This window comes from Hypoxylon fragiforme, assembly GCF_022984875.1.
Source record: "Hypoxylon fragiforme strain CBS 206.31 chromosome Unknown GGS25scaffold_5, whole genome shotgun sequence".
NCBI lineage: Eukaryota > Fungi > Ascomycota > Sordariomycetes > Xylariales > Hypoxylaceae > Hypoxylon > Hypoxylon fragiforme.
The window spans coordinates 2,181,200-2,203,164 of NW_026054760.1; the positions used below are offsets into that span (position 1 = coordinate 2,181,200).

At 49.0% G+C, this 21,965-nt stretch overlaps 4 protein-coding genes across 4 annotated transcripts; 1 reads left to right on the top strand and 3 right to left on the bottom strand.

The window, feature by feature from the left end:
- Window positions 1–1,506: 1,506 nt before the first annotated feature.
- On the bottom strand, window positions 1,507–3,101 carry GGS25DRAFT_491092 (uncharacterized protein). The gene is made up of 3 exons (XM_049261056.1): window positions 2,624–3,101; window positions 2,197–2,561; window positions 1,507–2,110 (listed from the first exon to the last, which is right to left on the bottom strand). The coding sequence occupies exons 1-3, from the start codon at window positions 2,648–2,650 to the stop codon at window positions 2,044–2,046; spliced, it is 459 nt and encodes a 152-aa protein (XP_049116787.1). The 5' UTR covers window positions 2,651–3,101; the 3' UTR covers window positions 1,507–2,043.
- A 3,412-nt stretch (window positions 3,102–6,513) lies between these two features.
- Window positions 6,514–11,813, top strand: GGS25DRAFT_521817 (uncharacterized protein; the record flags this gene model as incomplete). The annotated part of the gene is made up of 2 exons (XM_049264117.1): window positions 6,514–10,114; window positions 10,171–11,813. 2 exons carry the CDS (start codon window positions 6,514–6,516, stop codon window positions 11,811–11,813), a joined length of 5,244 nt encoding a protein of 1,747 aa, XP_049116788.1.
- Window positions 11,814–12,554: 741 nt separating this feature from the next.
- GGS25DRAFT_491103 (putative FMN dependent dehydrogenase) lies at window positions 12,555–14,869 on the bottom strand. Its single transcript, XM_049261057.1, has 2 exons — window positions 13,865–14,869; window positions 12,555–13,722 (listed from the first exon to the last, which is right to left on the bottom strand). The coding sequence occupies exons 1-2, from the start codon at window positions 14,590–14,592 to the stop codon at window positions 13,059–13,061; spliced, it is 1,392 nt and encodes a 463-aa protein (XP_049116789.1). The 5' UTR covers window positions 14,593–14,869; the 3' UTR covers window positions 12,555–13,058.
- Window positions 14,870–15,241: 372 nt separating this feature from the next.
- On the bottom strand, window positions 15,242–21,406 carry GGS25DRAFT_285969 (Sec23-binding domain of Sec16-domain-containing protein). Its single transcript, XM_049257513.1, has 2 exons — window positions 15,934–21,406; window positions 15,242–15,879 (listed from the first exon to the last, which is right to left on the bottom strand). Exons 1-2 carry the CDS (start codon window positions 21,155–21,157, stop codon window positions 15,296–15,298), a joined length of 5,808 nt encoding a protein of 1,935 aa, XP_049116790.1. The 5' UTR covers window positions 21,158–21,406; the 3' UTR covers window positions 15,242–15,295.
- Between the last annotated feature and the right edge of the window lie 559 nt (window positions 21,407–21,965).

A 21,965-nucleotide genomic window follows, 5' to 3' on the forward strand; every position in this document is an offset into this window, starting at 1 on the left:
CTATATCATGTCCTCATGATGTGATCAAAATGATCAAAATGATTCAGATACGGTCGCGGCCAAAAGGCTATTGGCTGATGGTCTTGTTTTTTTAAGTCGCTCGACATATGTCTAGAGGCAGCCTCATTCGCCGTTAAAACACGGCTTTTGCTCAAATCAACTGCTGGCCTGTGGATCTGATCTATCTGTTTGTTGTTTGGTTATGATTTTGTTGCTATTTTGATTTCCTTTGTCTTTTTTTGTCGTTATTAACACGATAATCCCCTGAGCTCGGATTCCCTCCTGGGTCGGTAGGTTAGGTAGCCAAGGTTTGTTTAATACAATAATTATTGTGTAGGTACCAGACTCTTTGGTATTTTTGTCTTTTGAAGGTTCAGGTTAAGAAGACTGGGGGAAAGACTAATAGGGAATCTTGATCAAGAGCAAGAGGGTGACTTACACACTAAATACAAAGTAGGTATCTAACATAACTTCCATCATACCCAACATATCTTAGTCCATGTCCATGTATATAAGGATCAATATAACATGCATACCTAGGTAGGTATAGATTGGTTGGTCACTTGATGGATTCTTCTCCTCCATATGCATGCGTGAGTGAGTGAGTGAGTTAGAGTGTGAGTGCAAATGTGCGTGCTCAAGTCAGCTCCACCACCCTTCACGACATCGTCATGTGGATATTACATAGTATCGCAGGAAAGGTTACCAAGGGAGATAAGCACTTCGTGTGCATCACCTTACCCTTTTCTAGCTTGTCCGGATCCGTGATGGTTGCCGGGATGCAAGATAAAGCTTGGAATGCGATGTTGGCCACGTGCAACCAAGACAGTCTGTACTGCTCTGCACTGCTCTGCACTGGATAGGCATGTTAGATTGTTAGATTCCCTGGCACTTTACCCACTGGAGGTTGTCTTCTACACCAGACATCTTAAGATCTTATGCAGCTCGAGTTAGACGCGGGTAATTGGAGCACATCACCTAGTAAACTTTGGATCATTCCGCATCGTTTTGCATGATACCGCATGATACCGCATGCGGGACTGAAGATCTCCCCTTTTTCGAAATTCCATCTCCCGCGCCAACCTCCGAAAGAAAAGTTGGGGTCCCGAGTTATCGGATGGATTTGATTCGCAACCCGCAGAGTAACGGGAATGATATATTTTATTTCTTGGGAGTAAATTTGTGAATTCAGCTCACATGATGTTATTCATGTACAGTAGATTACAAGTTTAAGTTCAAGTGCTTATATATGCACATGTGTATCCCAAAGCAGCTGTTTTACTTTGGGGGTTGACTATTTTGGTGAGAGTAGGTACCTACCTACGCACGTTGGGCGTCGTTGGCTAGGAACAATCACCCCCCCCAAAATGGTCTAAAATTGACGGATCCGTAAATCTAGATGCCGTTCTATAAATAAAAATGCTTTTTAGTTCAGGGGAAGCGATAGATTATTTGCCTCAGTTTCAGCAAAAATCAAATCTAAAAAAAGGGGAGTGTTCACTTGAAGGTTCAGTATGTGCTGTATATTTCAGGAAATAGCTAAACCGGGCTGTTCAACCACCATATTCAAGCTGGCGCTAGATAACATCAAACATTCTAATTTCGTACCTTAAATAATAACATTCAGAGTGTTGACCAGTGTTAGGTACTTAGTATACAATCTGCGAGGTGAACTGTGCTGTAGTATTTCCAGCATCTTAGCGTTTTGGCATTTGGGCTGTCTGTCGAGCCAACATGTCTGAACCAGACAATGGGTCCCAAGCAAAGTGGAAGGATCGTAAACGCCATGAATGGAGGCCCAGGAAGAAAACACCTTGTGGGAACCACCAGCTCCAAACTCCAAGCTTTTCAAAGTGGCTTACAAAATCATTTTGTGCTGTGCTTGCTTTATAACAGAGATGCCATGGCCGGATGTTGTAGCAAGCCTTTGAACTCCCCCGTAGGTAGTTATACAATATTTCACCATCCATGGATGTCCAATGCACTAATTTATTACCCCAAACCCGTGGGATTGATGAACAGAGTTAACATACGAGAGGTATACTATCTCCTAACCTGACGTGCGCCCTCACCTTCTTCATCACTATCATCTCGGAACCCTTCCTCCAAACTAGGCCACATAGTTAGCGTTGCACCGCAAGGTAGACCCTTCCGGTACTTGGGAGAGGATCCCTTCATAAATTATTCATGACTTACTCTCGGCTTAACCTCCTCATACTATCCGTGTGACCGAGAATATGATTATCCAATGAAAGCGCGTGTCGACGATCATCATCTACATCGTCTAATTCCTCACCCTCCTCGGAACTAAAGCCTAAGTCGGAGGCGTCGTCATCTCCCATAGCCATGCGATCGCGCAAGCCGAAGCGCCATCTCGACGGTATCATCCATCTTGCTATCGCATCTTGGACCCTGGTACGTATAGATGATGTGTGGTCCGATATTCTGTCGAGGGGGAGGTAGTGGCTGTATCGAATTCGATAATGCTGCCATAATGGAACGAGAACGTAGGTCGATATTAAGAAAAGCAGAAGGGATATGACGGCGGGTATTATGAGTGTCTAGAATGGTTAGAATTCTGATGTTGAAAAGCGCACATCTAGTGTCTGCTCTGCAAATATACCTTGACAACAGCAAAAGTGGCGGCCATCGTGTTAGTGATACGATACAGATGCCCCTTTCCTGAACAGCATGCTATAACACCGAACTTGATAGGGTATATGTAGCCCTATTTTTTCAGATGGAATAATTATCGTTGAGTCGCCCGGCCACTTCTGAAGGTTTATGTGTGTACGATGCTCGATTGTCGATTGCCAAGGTGGAAGATGAAGCGTAAGCGAGGCGGTTGGCGAAAACGAATTAAAATGATATCAAGTCTGCATTGACGAGGTTCTCACGCGACATACGAACGACCAACGACAAATGACAAGACTGAGGAAATGACAAGGCTTTGGTGCCGTGTAGAACTTCTACATCCGCCTTGTCCTTTATCCTTGTTGTTTTTTTTATTAGGCAAAAACGATTATGATGAGAAAACCGAAGATGAAAATGGTTACGTATGCGCAGTTACAACGTTGACCCTGGTGTAGTAAGTGCTCTCAGTGGTACTAGGTAGCTTACATAACGAGCGCTCATGAATTAAGTCCAGATTTCCTTAGGTGCATATGTACTATGCATCTACCCGCATGCTCTTCTCGGGGCCTTACATGTACACGTATGTATGTACATACTGCATTATCTCATATATGATATTGAACCCATCACTTTTATGTATGTAATATTGTACTACAAATTCTAGATTCAATGTTGATGTATGAACTTTAAAGATTGTACAATAATATGAACAATTATCAAAATAAAAACCTCACATACATAACATTGAATTTCAAGCATTTTACTTGGTGTTTCCTAAGTAATGCTATAGGAAGTTATTAACAATCTTTGAATAATGTGTGAAGGTAGCGCTAGATCGCGTGTGATCGTTGCCTCGAACTGGCCATACATAGTATTAAAATAATGCCGAAGCGTGGAAAAGTACATAGCTGAATTGAATTCATATGTAACCTCCTTTTTTACGCATCGGCTAAAGATCTTCATCAGCTAAAGACTGTCGTACATATGGTTCTCCCATTCATCCAAATGCCTGCAATAGTGTTTGTCTGCCCATTGCTACCCATCGCATTGCTTCTCGTGGATTCTAAGATGCCAAGTTTTGATTCGCTCGTGTGTCTATGACCTCGAAGTCTGGGGATAAAGGCAAAATCAATCGCATCATTATCGCCATCGTAGGTTGTGCTGGATCTTCCAGGGGTTTTAACTATGTTCCACTTCAAGTTTCAGAATTACCTGCACCCACCATTCTATGTTCCATGAGTGGTACATAATTCGATGTATGCACATGCCTATGTACATATGTATAATTATCATTGATGCATGTCAACATTTGAACTCTTAAAGTAATGAAATAACAACATAGTTACCTGGTACTTGGAGCCTGGAGGGTACGGTGGCCCAATAAGACAGCTGTGCCAAAATGAAAATAATGATTGAGCTAGTCTGATTTTAGTATGCAGTCCCACTTTTTAAGAAAGAAAGGCATGTATATCGGTACTTTAGCTGGTCATACTGGATAATTGAATAATATTTTCTTGATAATATTACTGTTGAAGGAAGTGCACAGACCCGTAAGGTCATGTGACCCAGTCATGTGACGTGGTTATATGAGCTTCTAAAACATTTCACATAAATATCTTTCTGAAATATATAGCAAATATATAGCTATAATTATATAACCTAATTCATTCGAAAGCGTATTTAATTCTGAATTAATTAGTATGGGTTGCATCACGGTACGATATCTGGTTCAATGGTTATTCAGGTAGATAGGTATATCGTGTGCCGTCACGTGATACACCTTAGCGTGACCTCCAGCCGGCTCAGTGCGGCTCCAAGAGTCCAAGGGCTCCTAGCGTGGTTCCAAGGGCTCTTAGTATGGCTCTAGGGGTGATCACGTGCCGTCCGGCCTGCCACCTATTTAGTTGATTAACTTTACAACCACGTATCGCCTCAATTCGAGACCTATATCAATCAATTTGTAATTGAATGCGCTTTCAATTGAATTTGGTTGCATATATGTAGCTATATGTTTCAGAACGTTATTCAACATAAGACGCTAGACCTTAGATTAATACGAAATGTGGTAGATGTGGCTAAGGGATATGTGGCTAGGGGATCTTTATGTGGCTAAGAAGTATGTGTAACAGGTAGCTTAGTGCCTTTTACGCTTATTAATAATAAAAGTCACGTTTAAATCATAAATGCATCGTACATGCAAGCTATTAAGTATGTAGTAAAAAGGGATAAAGCCAGTACTTAGTCTACCATACAAAATAGTATGGTAGCTTATGTACTTTTTATATAAGCTACATATGTATATAGAGATATTTACTTATCCATAGACTTTTCTAAGTATGATCCACTCTTTTCACGTACTCGTAGCACTGTTCTTAATTTCTAAATTCGGAATAGTCAATCTTGATTTTTGATTTTGGCACAGATGTCTTATTGGGCTACCATAAGGGACTAGATCTTGTCACACACAACACACATGTGCAATTCAACAGACTGGAGTTCACATGTTCACACGTTAGGGGCATTAGGGGGAAAAGCATTCCCACACACATGCACATAACAGAAGCGTTTGTTAAAAATACACGTTGTATTAATCTTATTCCTGACATTCGATTAATTACTGGCTACTGGTCACTCACCACAAAGTAACCAGGCGAAATAATTATAGTAGCCACGTTTGCGTAATGGGCTTCTAGACTCTTGATTGGTAGAACTTGCCTTCATCGAATTTGGATTCATTCATTACCTTGGTATATACATACATACCTGCCTGAACTTTGCGCACTAAAATGCTTAGCTTCCCGCTTTAAGACAAATCCATAATACGGACTTATCGCAAATTGAGAGAAATTGAGAGGGGGTGTTTACTTGGTGTAGCATTGAACATTTTAAACATGCTATGTACTTACACTATCCAATGCTGTTAATTGGTAATCCGTACCTAGACATGTACCCTGTAAGCTTAATCCTACCCAGCATTGGTGGCCGGTGCTGTAAAAGGTACCTAGAGCGACATGGCACAATCGGCAAATGGAACCTTGCGTCTCATCAGACGGCAGAACCTCCCTTTGAGCAACATAATGTTATCACATCCCGATAACTTACTTGACTATAACCAACCTTGGAGGTTCGTCTCCTACCTTACCCCTTCTCTAAACCTCTAAACCTACTACCTGCCTACCGGCCAACCCACCCACCATAGTCAAATTAAATTCAACATTGAAATCTTCAACAACCTGCAGAAGAAGCCGCTCATGTTAGAATTCTTGTACTTCATGTAGCCTCGCGTGTATTCAGTTCTATGTATGTATTTTTATTAACCATCATTTATATTTGCTCCCTCGTCCTTCTTCCTTTGCTGCGCATTCTTGTCTTCCCAACTCCAAGTCCAATTCCTTCTTTCTCCTTTCACTACATACCTACCTACCTAGGCGGACTACCTATTAGGTACATAAATACCTAAGAATAGTAAAATTTCGCCTGAAAAACCTGGAAAATTAGGATACCTACCCTTGTTTTGCCTTGCCTCGTCATGCTTATCATGCCTTTACTGTTTCGTTACCATACAAAATGCTAACAACCATTACCAACTTGCACAGGTATTCGCTCCATCATAATTCTTCTACTTCAACCTGTACATTCGTTGCGAAGCCGATATTCCTTGCTAGAGAACATGATGCAATTCATTCGACTTCTCGAGAATTCCATACACTGACTTCAGGAACCCAACATCCCCCATAACTTTTAATTCTTCCCCTCTTTCCCACCTCTTTTTTTTTAATCGCCAAACCGAAACGCTCGAGTACCAGATAAATAAACCCGTTATTTGGAGAGCAATTGGGGCGCCAGCGTCTCAGCGCGCCCTCTCCGCCAAATAAAGCCATGTCTTCTGGTGGTAAGGGCTTCTTCTCTAGGAGCAAACACAAGAACGAAAAGAGACACACTGGCAGCGATGAAGGACGATATGTCGCCTCGGATCATGACTCGCTATCGCGTGCTTCTCGGCATACTAGGGAATCGTCAATAATATCGATCGATAGACCGAGCTCCCCCGACGCTAGCTTTTACAATGCTACTGGTAACATGACCGTAATTCCATATGATACCACTTATGCAGACCGGCGAAGCCCAGTACCCGTCGAATATCTTCCCCGAACCGAGCAGACGCCTGCGCGCCGGGAGCCTCTACCGCACCAGTATCCCCCCAGCTTTGATGCGAACACACTTAACGCTATGACTGGGTCTCACCTATCCAGCTCGAGTCTGCGTCCACACCCTGGCCCGAATATTACGATGGCGTCTACCGGCCGCCAGACGCAATTCCATCAATGGGGCCCTTCCACCGGTGGTGTTTCGACGCCTCGGGCAAGTACATCCTCTTCAATGACCAATGCTGGCTTTAATGAAAGGTGGGATTCTTTACCCGGTTATGGCCAATCCGGCTTCAATAGAACGTCCAGACAGAGCGACCAGTCCAGCATTTTTTCAGGTAAAGGAGCACCCCTTGACTATCTCACAACCAAACGCTCATCCAAATTAGCACTCCCTAGTGCAACTTCCCAGAGTTCCATTGCATCGCACCCTTCAAGTAGAGATTCGCATCGCTTAACAAAGTCTCCAGGGAACGCAGGACCTCAACCACCGGCTGGCGGGGATGTCTCACTTACTAGACCCGATGACGATAGAATAACAGAGCAGATGTTCTTCGAGCTGATGAAGAAACGTGGATGGCACAACCTACCCGAACAAGCACGGCGGCAAATGCAGGCCTACCCATCAGCGAAAAAATGGACCCTCATTTATCAGGACCGACTGACGGAGCTACAAGGGGAGCAAAAGAGGAGGTTAACGGCTCGGGCAGGGCAGTATCCGAATGTCGACATCGCTGCATCCTCCGACGAGGAAGGTTCCCCTGAGTGGTACGTCCGAAAAGTGATGGACAATACCTTGGATTTGAAGGGTCTCGGCAGCCTCGAGGTCAACCTTCGCACTCAACAGATCGGCTGGGTGAAGCGCTTCATCGAATGCCAAGGGCAGGTGGCCCTCACCAACGTTTTGTTGAAGATGAACCGGAAGAGCGCCTCAGGCCCTTCGACTCCTGACGTCAAAACGACGGACAAAAATCTCGATAAGGAATATGATATTTTGAAATGTCTTAAGGCTCTACTGAACAATAAGTATGGTGCCGATGACGCGCTCGCCCACCAGCAGGTCATCGTGGCCCTCGTTACGTCACTCATCTCGCCGAGGCTCACGACCCGAAAACTTGTCAGCGATGTCCTGTCTTTCTTGTGTCATTGGGATGGGGGCGAGGGACACTTGAAGGTGATCCAGGCCATGGACGTGGTGAAGACCCAGCAGAATGAGAATGGCCGATTTGATTCCTGGATGCGACTTGTCGAAGTGACTGCGGATGGTCGAGGAAAGATGGGCAGTCTCGTCGGTGCCAGCGACGAAGTCCGTAGCGGCGGTATCGGCATGGAAAACCTCTTAATGGAATATGCGGTTGCAACGCTCATCCTCGTCAACTCGATCATTGATGCGCCAGAGAATGACCTTCAGCTACGGATGCATATCAGGGCGCAGTTCGGCGCTTGTGGGATCAAGCGGATCCTTACCAAGATGGAGGCGTTCCAATATGACTTGATCGACAAGCAGGTCGAGCGGTTCCGGTCAAACGAAGCTATTGACTACGAGGACATGCTTGAGCGGGAGAATAGCAGCATAAAAGACAGCATCGAGGGCGAGGTTAAGGACCTGAACGATCCAGCTCAGATCGTTGAGGCTATTCAGCACCGACTACAAGGCTCAAAGACGCATGACTATTTTATATCCGCGCTACAACACCTACTCCTAATCCGAGATAACGATGGAGAGGAGCGGTTGCGCATGTTCCAGCTTGTTGATTCGATGCTTAGCTATGTGGCCATGGATCGGCGCCTGCCGAACATGGACCTCAAGCAAAGCTTGAACTTCACAGTTCAAAACCTCTTGGATAAGCTGCACACCGATTCCGAGGCCCGCCAGGCTTTAGATGAGGCCTTGGAGACCCGACAGATCGCCGATGCTGCTATGGCAGAGCGGGATGAGATGAAGGCACAATTAGAGTTGGGCGCTGATGGTCTCGTTGCTAAGCTTCAGAGACAACTAGATGAACAGGCTCGCTTCATCGAAGCTCAGAAGCGCCAGGCAGACGGTTTGAAAGCTGAAATCGATAATATGCAGACAGTGCGTGCAAAGGAGGCGCAACGATATGAACTCGAAACAAGAGAATTGTATCTCATGCTCAGGGATGCCCAAGACGTTGCTGCCTCGCAGGCTGTCAAGACCGGCACTGGAAGCAAGATCGCCGAGGAGAACCCTGCTCACATGAAAGGTATTTTGGATCGTGAAAGACTTATGGACCGACTAGCGATGCAACTCGAACGACAGAAGACTCAGTACAAACTTGAGGGCAGAGTATGGGGTGAAACAATTGGACCTTCAGACCGCCTACGTGCGCTTCGCGAGGAAATGGAAGGCTACGCAGGTGGGTCAGAGGATGCAGAAATCTTGCCGTCGGGCGTGGATACTGGTGTGCTTGGGACTGTCAATCGTCATACGAGATTATCGCGAAAGCCTCTTAACTCCAGCGCCGATGACGGTGCCACCGAGGGCGAAGATGATATTGTGTACGAGAAGCCCAGAGTCGTTGAGATTAGGAGACCCGTCATGGACCCCAAACATGCTGCCAGCTTCCTTAATGAGATCCACGCAAAGGGCAAGAAGGACGAACTTAGCGACTCAGAGGCCGAGGGCGCGACCACCGGTCCGTCACACCCAAGTCTCGAGTCGCAGTCGCCCATCACTCCAGGTGAAATCGAGCCGCCTAAGATTCAAGTCAGCGATACGGGTGCGCCTCCGCCCCCGCCCCCGCCTCCGCCCCCTCCACCCCCGATGCCCGGTCATCTTCCCGGAGCACCACCACCTCCGCCCCCGCCTCCTCCTCCCATGCCCGGTCAACTTCCAGGTGCTCCGCCACCGCCACCGCCGCCTCCTCCTCCTATGCCAGGGATGCTTTCGCCAACTTCTGCAGCAGGCGGGCCACCACCGCCGCCGCCGCCACCACCTATGCCCGGCATGCCCGGAGCTGGAATGCCCCCCCCACCTCCGCCAATGCCTGGTGCCATGTCCGGTCACTTCTTATCTGCACAAAACAGCTTTGCCCCAACTTCTACCATCGGTCTTCCTGTTGTTAGGCCGAAGAAGAAGCTCAAGGCTCTCCATTGGGACAAGGTCGACACTCCAGAAACAAGTCACTGGGCAGCGCATGCTCCTTCTGCGGAGGAAAGAGAAGAGAAATATGCCGAGCTCAGTAGGAAGGGTATTCTCGACGAGGTTGAGAAGTTGTTCTTGGCTAAGGAGATCAAGAAGCTTGGAGTTGGTGCCTCTAAGAAGGACGACAAAAAGCAGATCATCTCTAGCGATCTTCGGAAAGCTTATGGTAAGCACAAATCAAGAATGACGCTCGAAGCCACCAATATACTGACTTTGATCCAGAAATTGCTTTTGCCAAATTCTCCCAGTTTTCTGTTGAAAAGGTTGTACAGTCGATCATCCAATGCGATAAGGAGGTGCTCGATAACCCTGTGGTGATGGAGTTCCTCCAGAAGGACGATCTATGTAACATTCCGGATAACATAGCGAAAAATATGGCCCCTTACAGCAAAGACTGGACTGGACCCGAAGCGAATCAGGAGAATCGCGAGCAGGATCCATCTGAACTCACTCGACAGGATCAACTTTACCTTTTCACTGCATTTGAGCTTCATCACTACTGGAAGAGTAGGATGCGGGCACTGTCCTTAACAAGGAGCTACGAAAGCGACTATGACGAGATCAACGAGAAGATCCGTCAAGTTGTAACAATATCGGAGGCTTTGCGCGACTCCGTGTCTCTAATGAACGTTCTCGGCTTAATTCTTGACATTGGAAATTATATGAACGATGCGAACAAGCAGGCACGAGGTTTCAAGCTAAGCTCACTTGCCCGGTTAGGAATGGTGAAGGATGATAAAAACGAATCGACGCTCGCAGATTTGGTTGAACGTATCGTCCGCAATCAATACCCTGAATGGGAAGGCTTCTCGGACGATATCCAAACCGTCATCGCGGCGCAAAAGATCAACGTCGAACAACTGCAGGCCGACGCTAAGAGATACATAGACAACATCAAGAATGTACAGAGGTCACTGGACAGCGGCAACCTCAGCGATCCTAAGAAGTTCCATCCTCAGGACCGTGTCTCACAAATTGTTCAGCGATGCATGAAAGATGCACGTCGAAAGGCAGAACAGATGGCGTTATACCTAGAGGAGATGATCCGCACGTATGACGACATCATGGTCTTCTACGGCGAAGATCCTAAGGATGATAATGCTCGCCGTGACTTTTTCGCCAAGCTAGCTTCGTTCCTGCAGGAGTGGAAGAAGAGCAGAGACAAGAATATCAAATACGAAGAGACGCGGCGGAGAAATGAAGCCAATATGAAACGCAAGCATGCTCAGTTGAGGGTCACAGGGGCTACGGAAGGTGGCCCACCATCACCGGCCTCTGCGGGTGCAATGGATTCTCTCCTGGAGAAACTGCGCGCCGCGGCGCCGCAAACAAGAGACCAACGAGACCGAAGGAGACGTGCGCGTCTCAAGGATCGTCACCAAGTTCGCATCGCCTCAGGCCAAAAGATACCTGACCTCAGTGAAGCACCGGAGGCTGAAGCCAACAATCCTACCGATGGTGCCAATGGCACGACGGAGTCCGACGTTAACCCTCTCAGCCCCGATATTATATCGCCCACCGAAGCTCCCTCAGGGGATGGAGAGGACGGTCTGGCTCAGAGAGCTGCAATGTTGTTGCAGGATATGCGGGGCGGCGACGGGGCAGACGACGGTCACCCTGAGCAACGGGATAGTTTAAGGAAATCGGCGGCAGAGGAGAGGAGGGCTAGGCGGCGGCGGCTGAAGGGCGGCTCTGTTGCAACCTCTAGCACTGGCGAAGGAGAAGAAGCAAGAAAAAGTCCGATACCCGAGGAGCCACCGGCTGAAGCACCAGCCGAAGCACCCGCAGAAGCATCCGCTGAAGCATCCGCTGAAGCACCAGCTGAAGCACCAGCTGAAGCACCAGCTGCAGCAACAGAGGAATGAAGAACGGCAAGCATTTTAGAGGATGGGAAGTAGAGACTGTTCGAAGGCTCAAACTTTCCATCTATGCAACCCGTATGATATATAATGTCTACACCATTTTACTCCCCTCCAAGCGAAGAAAATGTGGCAATCACCAGCGAACGGGTGCTACGGGCAACTCGTAACAATGCTTCAAAAAGGAGAGATGTTCATACAAACGAAGAATCATGGGAGCATGATCTATATAAGTTCCTGATTGGACCTAACACAACCCCTTTAATATCAAAAAAATTCAGTCTTAACAAAGGCTAGACAATCCGAATCAATTCACCGGGCCGGCGACCAGCGGCAACTTTCTTATGTTGGCTCAAATTTGAGCTCTATGATGAATGGACCCTGCCCTCTATGCAGCTCTATGCAGCTACAAGAGGACTTTTATTTTTTTTTTTCACTAGGGAAAAGGAATTGATAGCCCCGTACTATTTTAACTAATGGGTCAAGATATGTATATACCACCATCACTTCACTCCAGCCTTCTTGTGGCGCGGAAGATAAGGCATACGGGACATTTTGGGCATGGTTCTGTTTGGTGGTGCAAATGAAAGAAGGGCTTTCATGGTACCAGCCAATATCCCCCCCCCACCCCCCTTCGCTACGTCGGAGAGTTGTAGCTTATATAGGCGGGATATTCGAATGGGAAGAGGAAGATGTGGAGGTAGAGGTGGAGGCGGAGGAGGAGGTGGAAGTGTAATGAAGGAAGTTTGATTAGTCAAAGTGTACGAACATACTTATTTGGTACCTACCTACCTACCTACCTAGGTCCTAGGTAGTCGTCTATGTACTACTACTACTACTACTACTATTAGGTACTCAGATCTGTAGTTTCCATGAAGAGGACACTTGATTATTCACATTTTGTATTGTATTGATATCTACCCAACGAATACTTACGGATCTTGTCGTGCCCTGAGTAGAGAGTACTAGGCAGTCTAGGTAGATGAATTGGCCAAAGAGCAATACAAGAGTCATCTTTGACAACTAGTTATAGGTCTCTCCTTAAACGATAAAAAATTGAATGAATGCTTATCATGATATCATAATGCCACGCACGACATCGTTACCATATCCATCCTCAATTGAAAAGATCCAAAGAGAAAGAGAGAAAACAAACAAAGCACAGAGCGCACGCAATACCACAACTCCTTTCGTTCCTGTTCCTGTTCCCGCTCCCGCTCCTGCTCCTCACCTGGGCAAGGTACAACAATACTAGAACAACTCGTCCTCCTTCACCAGCCACTCCCCACAATCCAAGTGCATCAGCGCCACGGACTCTATGCCGGAGAGATGCAGGGTGAGCTCGAGGTCGCCGAGCAGGCTCCTGAGGACATGGGCGACGCCGTCCTCGCCGCCGAGCACGAGGCCGTAGACGTAAGGACGGCCGACGAGACAGAGGTCTGCGCCGAGAGCGAGGGCCTTGGCGATGTCGGCGCCGGTGCGGATACCTGAGTCGAAGAGCACGGCTAGTCTTTTTGGTGGTGGTGTTGTCGTTGGTTGGCTCGCTTGGGCAACAGCGTCGACGATCCGCGGCAGCACACCAAGTGAGCTCACGCCGCCGTCGGCCTGGCGACCGCCGTGGTTGCTGACGACGATGCCGTCGACGAGGCGGGACTCGGCGATCAGCCGGGCGTCTTCGGCGCTCTGGATGCCCTTGAGCACGATGGGGCCGGGCCAGTGCGACCGCAGGAAGCGCACGTCGTCGAGCGTGTGGCCGGTGCCCGGGAAGATGATGCGCGTCCATTCGGCGGCGGCGGCGCTCAGGTCCGCCTCGACCTCACGCCCGTCGTGGGTGCTCTTGAAGTGCGCGCGGAACACCGGGTCCGAGAGCCCGATGGCGATGCCGACTTGGTCGGAGCGGAGGAAGGGGTTGTAGCTTTTGGTGGTGGTGGTAGTGATTATGATTAGTGGATACGATACAAGATAGGTAGGTAGTTAGGTAGTAAGGGGTAAATGGGGTACAAGGGTGAAGAGGAGACATAATAGATATAGAAGGTGGAAGGAAGCAAAGCACTTACCCATTATCCATATCGCTAGGCCGCCAGCCAAGGGTATACGTATCCAGCGTGACAACCAGCACCGAGAAGCCTGTCTTCTTCGCGCGGTCCAGGAGCGAGATCGTGATATCATCGTGCTTGCGCCGAGGCCAGTACAGCTGAAACCAGCGCTCCGGCTTCTCCCCTCCCCTCTCAGCAGCCGCAGCATCACTAGCAAGCGCCACCTCCTCGATACTCGTGCTACTCGCCGTGCTCATGATAAACGGCACCCGTTCCCTCGCCGCCGCCCTCGCCGCCGCCACCTCCCCATCCGGGTTCATGATCTTCTGGACGCCGACCGGCGCACACGCAATCGGGTATCGCAGTGATTTTCCCAGCACATCGACCGATAATTTTGGAAACACCTCTTGCCCTTCCCCTCCTTCCCCTATTTTGCCCAGACCCAACCGCCGAGGCACAATCGACCACCTCGCGAACGCGTCCCGGTTCTTCCGCGCCGTCTCCCCCGTCCCCGCACATCCGAGCACGTAGCCCCTTGCGTCAGCTGACATGCGCTCTGCCGCCAGCCCTTCCCACTCGAGCGCCTTGAAGGTGAAGGGAGGCCGCTGATACCGCAGCCCGCGCTGATACACCGCGGCCTCGTACGCCACGGGGTCCCGGCCATCGTCGTTGGGGGCGGTGTGCTTGGCTGTGTTCGGGCGGTTTCCGGGATGGTGGAGGCGGATGTTTGTCGGTGGTGTTGCCGCCATTATTGCTGTGCTTGTCACATATATTTGTCTACCTTTTATCGGGACAAGACTGTAAGTTCTTCCAAAGAAGGCTGGAAAGGATGTATTAAAAGGTACGGAGGGCTGCAGAAGAGAAGCCCACCACCAGTACTTTATTCCCAGCTGTTTGTTTCAAGTTGTTAAACCCAGTACCCAGCAGTAGGAAGGGGGTGTGCGTCATCGCTCATGCAAGAACGAAGCCAATATTTGAAATTCCATGTATTTTCATGATGTCATATATACAGGTAGGTATGTATTATCTTTCTAAGTACTACATGTAAGTACCAGATTCTAGACATGTATGCATGTAGAAGATTATATCCAAAGTCTTAAAAATTTCATCACAACACCAACCCATAAATACCAAATAGAACATGTATATAGTGAAAGTAAACAAAAAAACATGAAGCCGCAAGAGACAGGCAGGCCTGACCTCCCAAAAGTGCCCCGTCCATTTATTACAAAATTGCTAGATCTATTATACAACAAAACACCACACCATCGGCGCATATTTCGAGCGTCCATGACAGAGGGATCTCATGTCCATGCCCGCGCCAGCGCCATTGCTATTCCATAATGTCTTTTAGGTTGTTTCTTACAATCCGCTTCGTTATCCATGTTTCTCACTTTCACTTGACTTTATCACATGCCGTGAAACATCCGTAACCGCTCGTTTGTCTTTCCTTCACTTAGCCATAACATCCACATATCGCCCCGATTTTCGGGGCTTCTTGCCACCTTTCCGCGGGCCCGCTGCCCCGAGTAGATCATCGATGCTACTAGCGTTACTAAGGCTCGTAGTCGGTCTACTTGGCGGCGCGCTCGGAGGTCCGCCTGGAGCACTGCTAATGCTCTGGCTCGACACAGATCGCGCCATCATAACCCCACCAGGTACCGACAAGTTTTCGTGCGAAGCGGCCTTGCTTAGCAGAGTAGGCGAAGGCGTAAGTTGCGCACGATTAGCTGGCGGTACACTCAACCCTCTAGGAGGAGCCGACGTATTGCCCGGTGGTGGTGGGGTGCCGTTACGGGACGCGGATCGCGGAGGAGGCGGAGTTGCCGTTTTGGCTGGAGTATTCTCTGCTCCCGGTTTCTTGTTGACCCAACGCTTAAGCTCGGGGTCATATACGAAGCTACTGGCTTCACCAAGCTTAGCCTTAATAGGCTTGTTGGCATTGGATAGGTCGGCCGACTCCTTCTTGCCACCACCGCCAAACCAGCCTCCGAACCCCCAACTTTTCTTGCTCTTTGCTTCCGCAGCGCGTTTCGCTAGTATTTATGTTAGCTCCATGTTGGTACCAAGATTCATCACACGTTACTCACCTTCCTCCTCGGCCACCCTACGGACCATCTCCTCGTTCTCGCGGTCCTTCTCTGCTTTGCTCTTTCCCCCCGCATTCAACCCAGGAATGTCATCTTCGTCATCGTCGAGGAAACTCTTCTTCTTAGGCTGCGACTCCGTCTGGGACTCACCCGCTTCCTCAGAAGGGCCTGGCTCGTACGAAGGCGGCTCAAAGCTGGATGGTTGGTATGATGGTGGTTCGTATCCGCCAGAAAAGCTTTCCGGCTCTGTCGTATCCGGCTGGAAAGAGGTCATCGAAGGTGGCTCATATCCATATGATGCTGGCTGATAACCCTGTGTCGAACTCGTCTCATTTACGGAAACCTCCGGGGTAACCTCTACTTTGGGCGAGGCTTGCGGTTGAGATACCGGAGAGAACTGCGCGGCACCATAAGGATTATACCCGGGGAACGAAATTCCCATGCCTGAGGGTTGCGACGCTGAATCCGATCCTTGGGAAGTAGGCATGTACGACGAAGTTTGGGAAGCCACTGGGGCCGCGGGCTGATAGTTGGACTTCGGAGCGGGATTTGATTCGGGCGTGTAAGGGCCCCCAAACATAGGCTGCATGTCAGACCCTCGCCTTGGTAGATCATAGGAGCTTCGCGTCATCTCGCCCGATGTTCTTTCCATAGAAGACCTAGGAGCGGAATTGTGGGCAGGATCATAAGGGTTGCCCGAGGCTTGGGATGTCATTGGCGCGTAGCGGGAAGCTGTTTTAGTAGCGGGGGTGGGAGGTGAGAGGCCGCCATTTCCATACGGCTCGAAATTTGAGACGGAAGGAGACCGACTAATGGATGGTGTTCCGGGGGCAAGACGAGAAAAGGGCCCAGACTCAGCACCAGCATCACCCTGCGCTCCATTGCCGGAATTCTCGTCGTCATCACCGGCGACGAATTTATTAAAGCGACTCCACATATTAGTAGAGACCTGGTCCATCCTAGGCTTTGGGATCCACGAAGACGATTCTTCCTTCGGGGCCTGTTTCAACCTCCTCATAAGATCATCCACCGACGACTCCAGAACAGAGTTGTAATATGGCGACTTCTTCGTCTGGGAAGTTATAGCGTTATAGATGCCCTCGCAATAGTGCAACGCCTTGTCCCTGAAGCCATACTCAGCAAGAGTCATAGCATGTTGCAGCTTGTACGCAGCCAAATGGGGGCAACTCTGAGCAACGTTTAGCCCTCCAGCAAGGGATAGCCCGTACTCGTACACCTCGCTTAATTGAAGAGCCTCCGTTTCCTTGGCGCATTGGTCGGCTTGGCGGCGGTGATCAGCACCAACCAGGACAAAGTTGGCGTTAGGATCGTCGAGCCCACCAAAAATGGCACAATTCTTAGCAAAGATATAGCAAATGTGAGCCGCTTCTGCTCTTCCGTATCCAGAGAGCAGATTTCCAAGAGATCTCAAGGCTTGGGCATCGCCAAAGCTCCTGTTGCTCAATACCATTCCTAGCGTCTCGCGCCATTTGTCAAGTCCTGCTAAGGCATCCTGTGAAGCGCTAGTAGGAGCTGAAGTGGAAATAAGCTGGAGACCTGCGCGAGCATGAACCGGCACGAGCTCATCCACCGACTCCTCGAAGTTTCCAGAAAGAACACCATAGAGGGCAGCGAGGGGTTGATTTCCATGTCCCGGATGGTTCACCTCCTTTTTAATAAATTCCTGCGCAACCTGCTTGTATAACTCCTGATTCTGCATCTTGCTCGATATAAGCATAGCATGGCCCCAAAGTCTCTTATCAACGGCAGCCCAGACAGCCTTTTCTCGGTCGCCAGACAGTAGATAGTGGCGAATTTGCTCGATAGCCGGGGAATCAATAGCGTCCGCCCGTATTCCCGTTCCTGTTGAAGGGACTCCAGTGAGATCAGCCCCGGTAGAGATTGCCGACGGAGGTTCTGGGTTGTCAGTGCTAAGGCCGGGAGAAATAACCTCACGGACCGCTTTTTCCACTGTAGGATTTCCTTCAAGCAGGCCATCATGCTCAACAAAAACTCTTAAAACCTTCCACAATAATGCTCGCTCAATAGCTCGCTTGTCTTCGTGAGAAATAACTTGCTGAAACGAGACGTTCGGAAGGCTACTTTCGAGAGCATCGATTCCAGTTGTCAGCCAAGCCAATGTTTCTTTTTTCTTTGATTTGCCCTTCAAGGGTCCCGGGAATTTGGCTAAACGTTCCTCAAGTGGTTGTATATCCTTGACATGCCTTACCTTCACCTCGCCTGGGCTTCGCACGATCATTGGTAGCGCCTGGCTTATGCCATATCGAGGGACATCAGTTGGGAATGAGGTCACAAGAACACCTCCTACACCCCAAGTAATCACTGGAGCGCCACGCCACCTTCGCAGGGGATCCAACTCTCGGCCATCTGTAGGGGGTACGAGATTCAGATGCTGGGACATGCCCCGAGCTCTAACGACAGGCTGGTATGCCGCATTTTGTACATCGCGAGGCGCAGTTGCGCCTTGTACTGAGGATGGTCGAGGCACTGGCTCTGTTTGTCTTTCACTAGCTCTGTTGCCATAGAGCGCCCCGGGGGATTGAGTCTGAGAGCGAGGTGGTGGAACAAAGTTCACCTCCTTATGCGGTATGGACGCGGGAGTCATTGGAACATAGTTAGAAGCCGATCGTTTAGGCGGAGAAATTGCGTTATATGCTGGAGATGCAAGAGGTGGTGGGGTCTGTGTAGCTTGCATCGGATTATATTTTGATTCCGTTGAAGCTTTGGGAGCCGTGGGAGGGGATCGTAATGTGGATTGTTCCTCTTCGACCTCTTTCGTTGGCGGTAGTGACGGCACTCTGGTAATACGGGGCTCATGTTGAGAGGAGCTACTTCGGTTTAGCGAAATGCCATCCCCGTTTACCGAGCCCGGAACCGCCTTGTCACGTGAAGCTTCAAAATGGGAATGAGCAAGTGGGCTAGAGGTTCGCGGTTGATGCGCAAGCACCGGAGGTGGAGCAACAGCGTATCCACCACTAGATGAACGAGAATTAGGCGGAGCGGGAGAATACCGACTAGCAGCAGCAGCTGGAGGCGGCATTCCTCCATTTGCTACTGGCAAATGAGGTGGCGCAGGAGAATATCTGGCATTCGAAACGGGAGGGGTGTTTGGTTTGGCCAAAGAGCTAGATTGTAGGGAGGCGTAAGGACTGGCGCGCTCGGGTCCGACCAACGACGCGCCAACGGGTGGCTGCTGGGGAGGAGGGGGCATGGAGGCCGAAACCAGGGGAGATCGGGGCGGAGGACTCTGAAGCTGTCCGTATGGGCTATGCTGTGATGGCGAGGGAAGGCTACCGTGGCTACTGTTCCGGGACGCAAGTCGGGGTTTCGAGGTCATGGGCAAATCTTCGAAAAAACCTGGCTTTGATTTTAGCTGCGGAGTTGACTTTTGGTTTGGTACCTGCGGGTGTTGATTTGAATGGCTGGAACTTGGAGGTGAAAGACTGGTAGTTGAACCACCGGAAGGTGGCGGTTGAGAATACATACTCGCGCTCCTTGGGGGAGCCACTGGCGGCGCCAAAGTTGTCACGTTTGCTCGCGGAAGTTGCTGCATGCTAATTCGTTTCTTCGGTTTCACTACCTCCATTGGGAGATCGTATGGCGACGTATAGCCACCCTTGGATTTATCAGCGAAGCTCTGTGCCTTAGGCATGCTTGGTGGAGGCGGAGGCGCTCCATATCCTCCCATTACCGGAGGGGGGGCTGTAGATGGGTGGACATAAGAAGGATGTGGCGATGGCTGCATTTGCGAAACGACTGGAGCGGGTGCGTATGGATTTGGACTTGGGAGCGCTGAACCGGGAAGGCTATTAGGAGCATAACGTCCATTCAGACTTGCTGACAGTGGTTGCGCAGGTATGTTAGGCTGAGACGTTACCGTTGCAGGCACTGCTGGTAACTCTTCCAATGTTTCGTCCAGGAAGCCTTCATCGTCACTCCCAAAAATATCGGCTGGGTCAAGTTCTTTAGACTCCGCTGTTGAATCCAGTAGGAAATCCTCGTCGTCGTCAAAAGCAGCTGCCCACTTTGCATCAATGTCAACCGCCTTTGGTTGAGCATCCGTCTCTTCTTTTTTGGTTTCCTTCTCTTCGGTCGTAGAATCGCCGTTGATAGTATCCTGCGTATGCGCATCTGCAGCCTCTGATATATTTGACGCAGGGCCCTCTATGGGAGTTGACAGTTCCGAATCTACATTACTCGCTTCTGGTGCCAGGCCAATGTCACCCATCGCCATACTCGTAGACTTCCTTTGTAAAGTGCGATCTGGAAGATTAGCGCCTTCTAGTTGGAAACCTCCATTGGTAATTTGGCTGAAGAAGTCATCTCCCTCTTCAGGAGCGGCGTCCTGCGCAAAGGCATCTCCAAGGTCCAAAGCCCGGGGTTCATGATGGTTCTCTAGCTCATTTTGGTCATTCTGCGGAATCAAAGGCAAGCCTTCTTCAAATCGAGTTTCCTCGTCTGTTTCACCGGCACCCACAATATCCCCACCAAGATATTGCTGGGCAGAACTTTCGTCTTCTGCAGCTTCGTCGACAGCTTGATTCTCTTCGAGAAATCCGTCCGCAGAAATGTCTATTTGCGCGACCGACTCGGTATGCGCATTTTCGTTCCCCACATCATGCACGATATCTTGAGCTTGCGTTGAAGGCGACGGATAATCTACGGGGTCCTCGGTCGCATTATCCATTTGTGGCACAACAGGAAATGAGTTTGTCCTCTCGTTTGGTGGCATAAACTTGAATGGGTCCGTCTCCGTTCGCTGCAGGTTCCACTCGCTATCATCGTCGTCGCCGAAGCTGGGCTCGTGAGACACAGTACGTGCAAAGGAGATTGTGCTTGAATGTTTGGATGCGTTACTCGTTGGAACAGGGTCCGGTTGGGCAAAGTTGTGTTCGTGATTGGGTATGGGCGCATCGTCGTCTTGCGGAGCTGACGCGGGTGATGGGCCCGAGAGATCCCACGCGGCATCTTCGGCGTCATGATTACTATTGAATTGGTCTAAAAACGCGCCGTCTGTTGTAGGTTGGGTTTTGGCCCCTGCTTCTATTAGATCAGATCTATCCTCTTCCATGAAATGCTCTGCAGTTTGTGTATCGACGGGTGGCGCTGGTTGGTTTGGCGTTGAGTCGAGTTCTAAAGTTTGATTTTGACCACTGAAATCTGGCATCTTGGCCGGATGCCACGTCGCACTTGGGGTATCCATCTCCGGGTACAATGATCGTAAATTAGACAAGCATCGAAATGGAACAGCCTGTGATATACAATAGAAAACGGTACTGTAAAAGTTGGGGCCTGGTTAGTTTTCGTGGTTTGCGATGGTAATGTGATAGTATTGCATGTGTGTTCCGAGGCTCAAATGTTATTATTATCATCAACAGTTAAAAAGGTATAGTAGTACAGACAGACAGTAACTACTGGGTACAGGTAGGTAGGAATCGCATGCCAGGTATAAGTGATAGGTAAGTTAGACCGTAGTATAGGGGCAAAACAGTGCGTGCATCAACATTGAATGTTCAATGTTTTGGAATGAGTGAGTGACTTAGTAAAAATGAAGATTGAATGAATGAAATAAAACACCAAACATTTAACTAACACAGAAACTAGAAATTGACTCACATTATACAAGAACAACTAGTTAATAAACTGTAAAATCTGGGGGGTTTTGTTATGTTACAAGGCAAGCTCCATTATCATTTCAAAAAGTGCAATTGCATCAACATGATAGTTACTTCTTTCCACGAGGAAATTAGAAGGAAGAAAAATGGAAAGTTGAGGCAAAGTGGCTGATCCACAAGAGCCTGTCAAGAGGGTGATACTTCAATTGCATGTCTTGAACCCTTTTTGGTATCATCCGTTAAGGCCATGTATGTCCATACACTACTACATATGTAGGTAGTACCTAGGTGAGGTACATACGATGTATGATCATTGATGTACTGTACCGATCCCCATGCATTCAATGCAACTTTGTGCACGGACTCAAGCTACCTATAATACACTTAGTAAATACA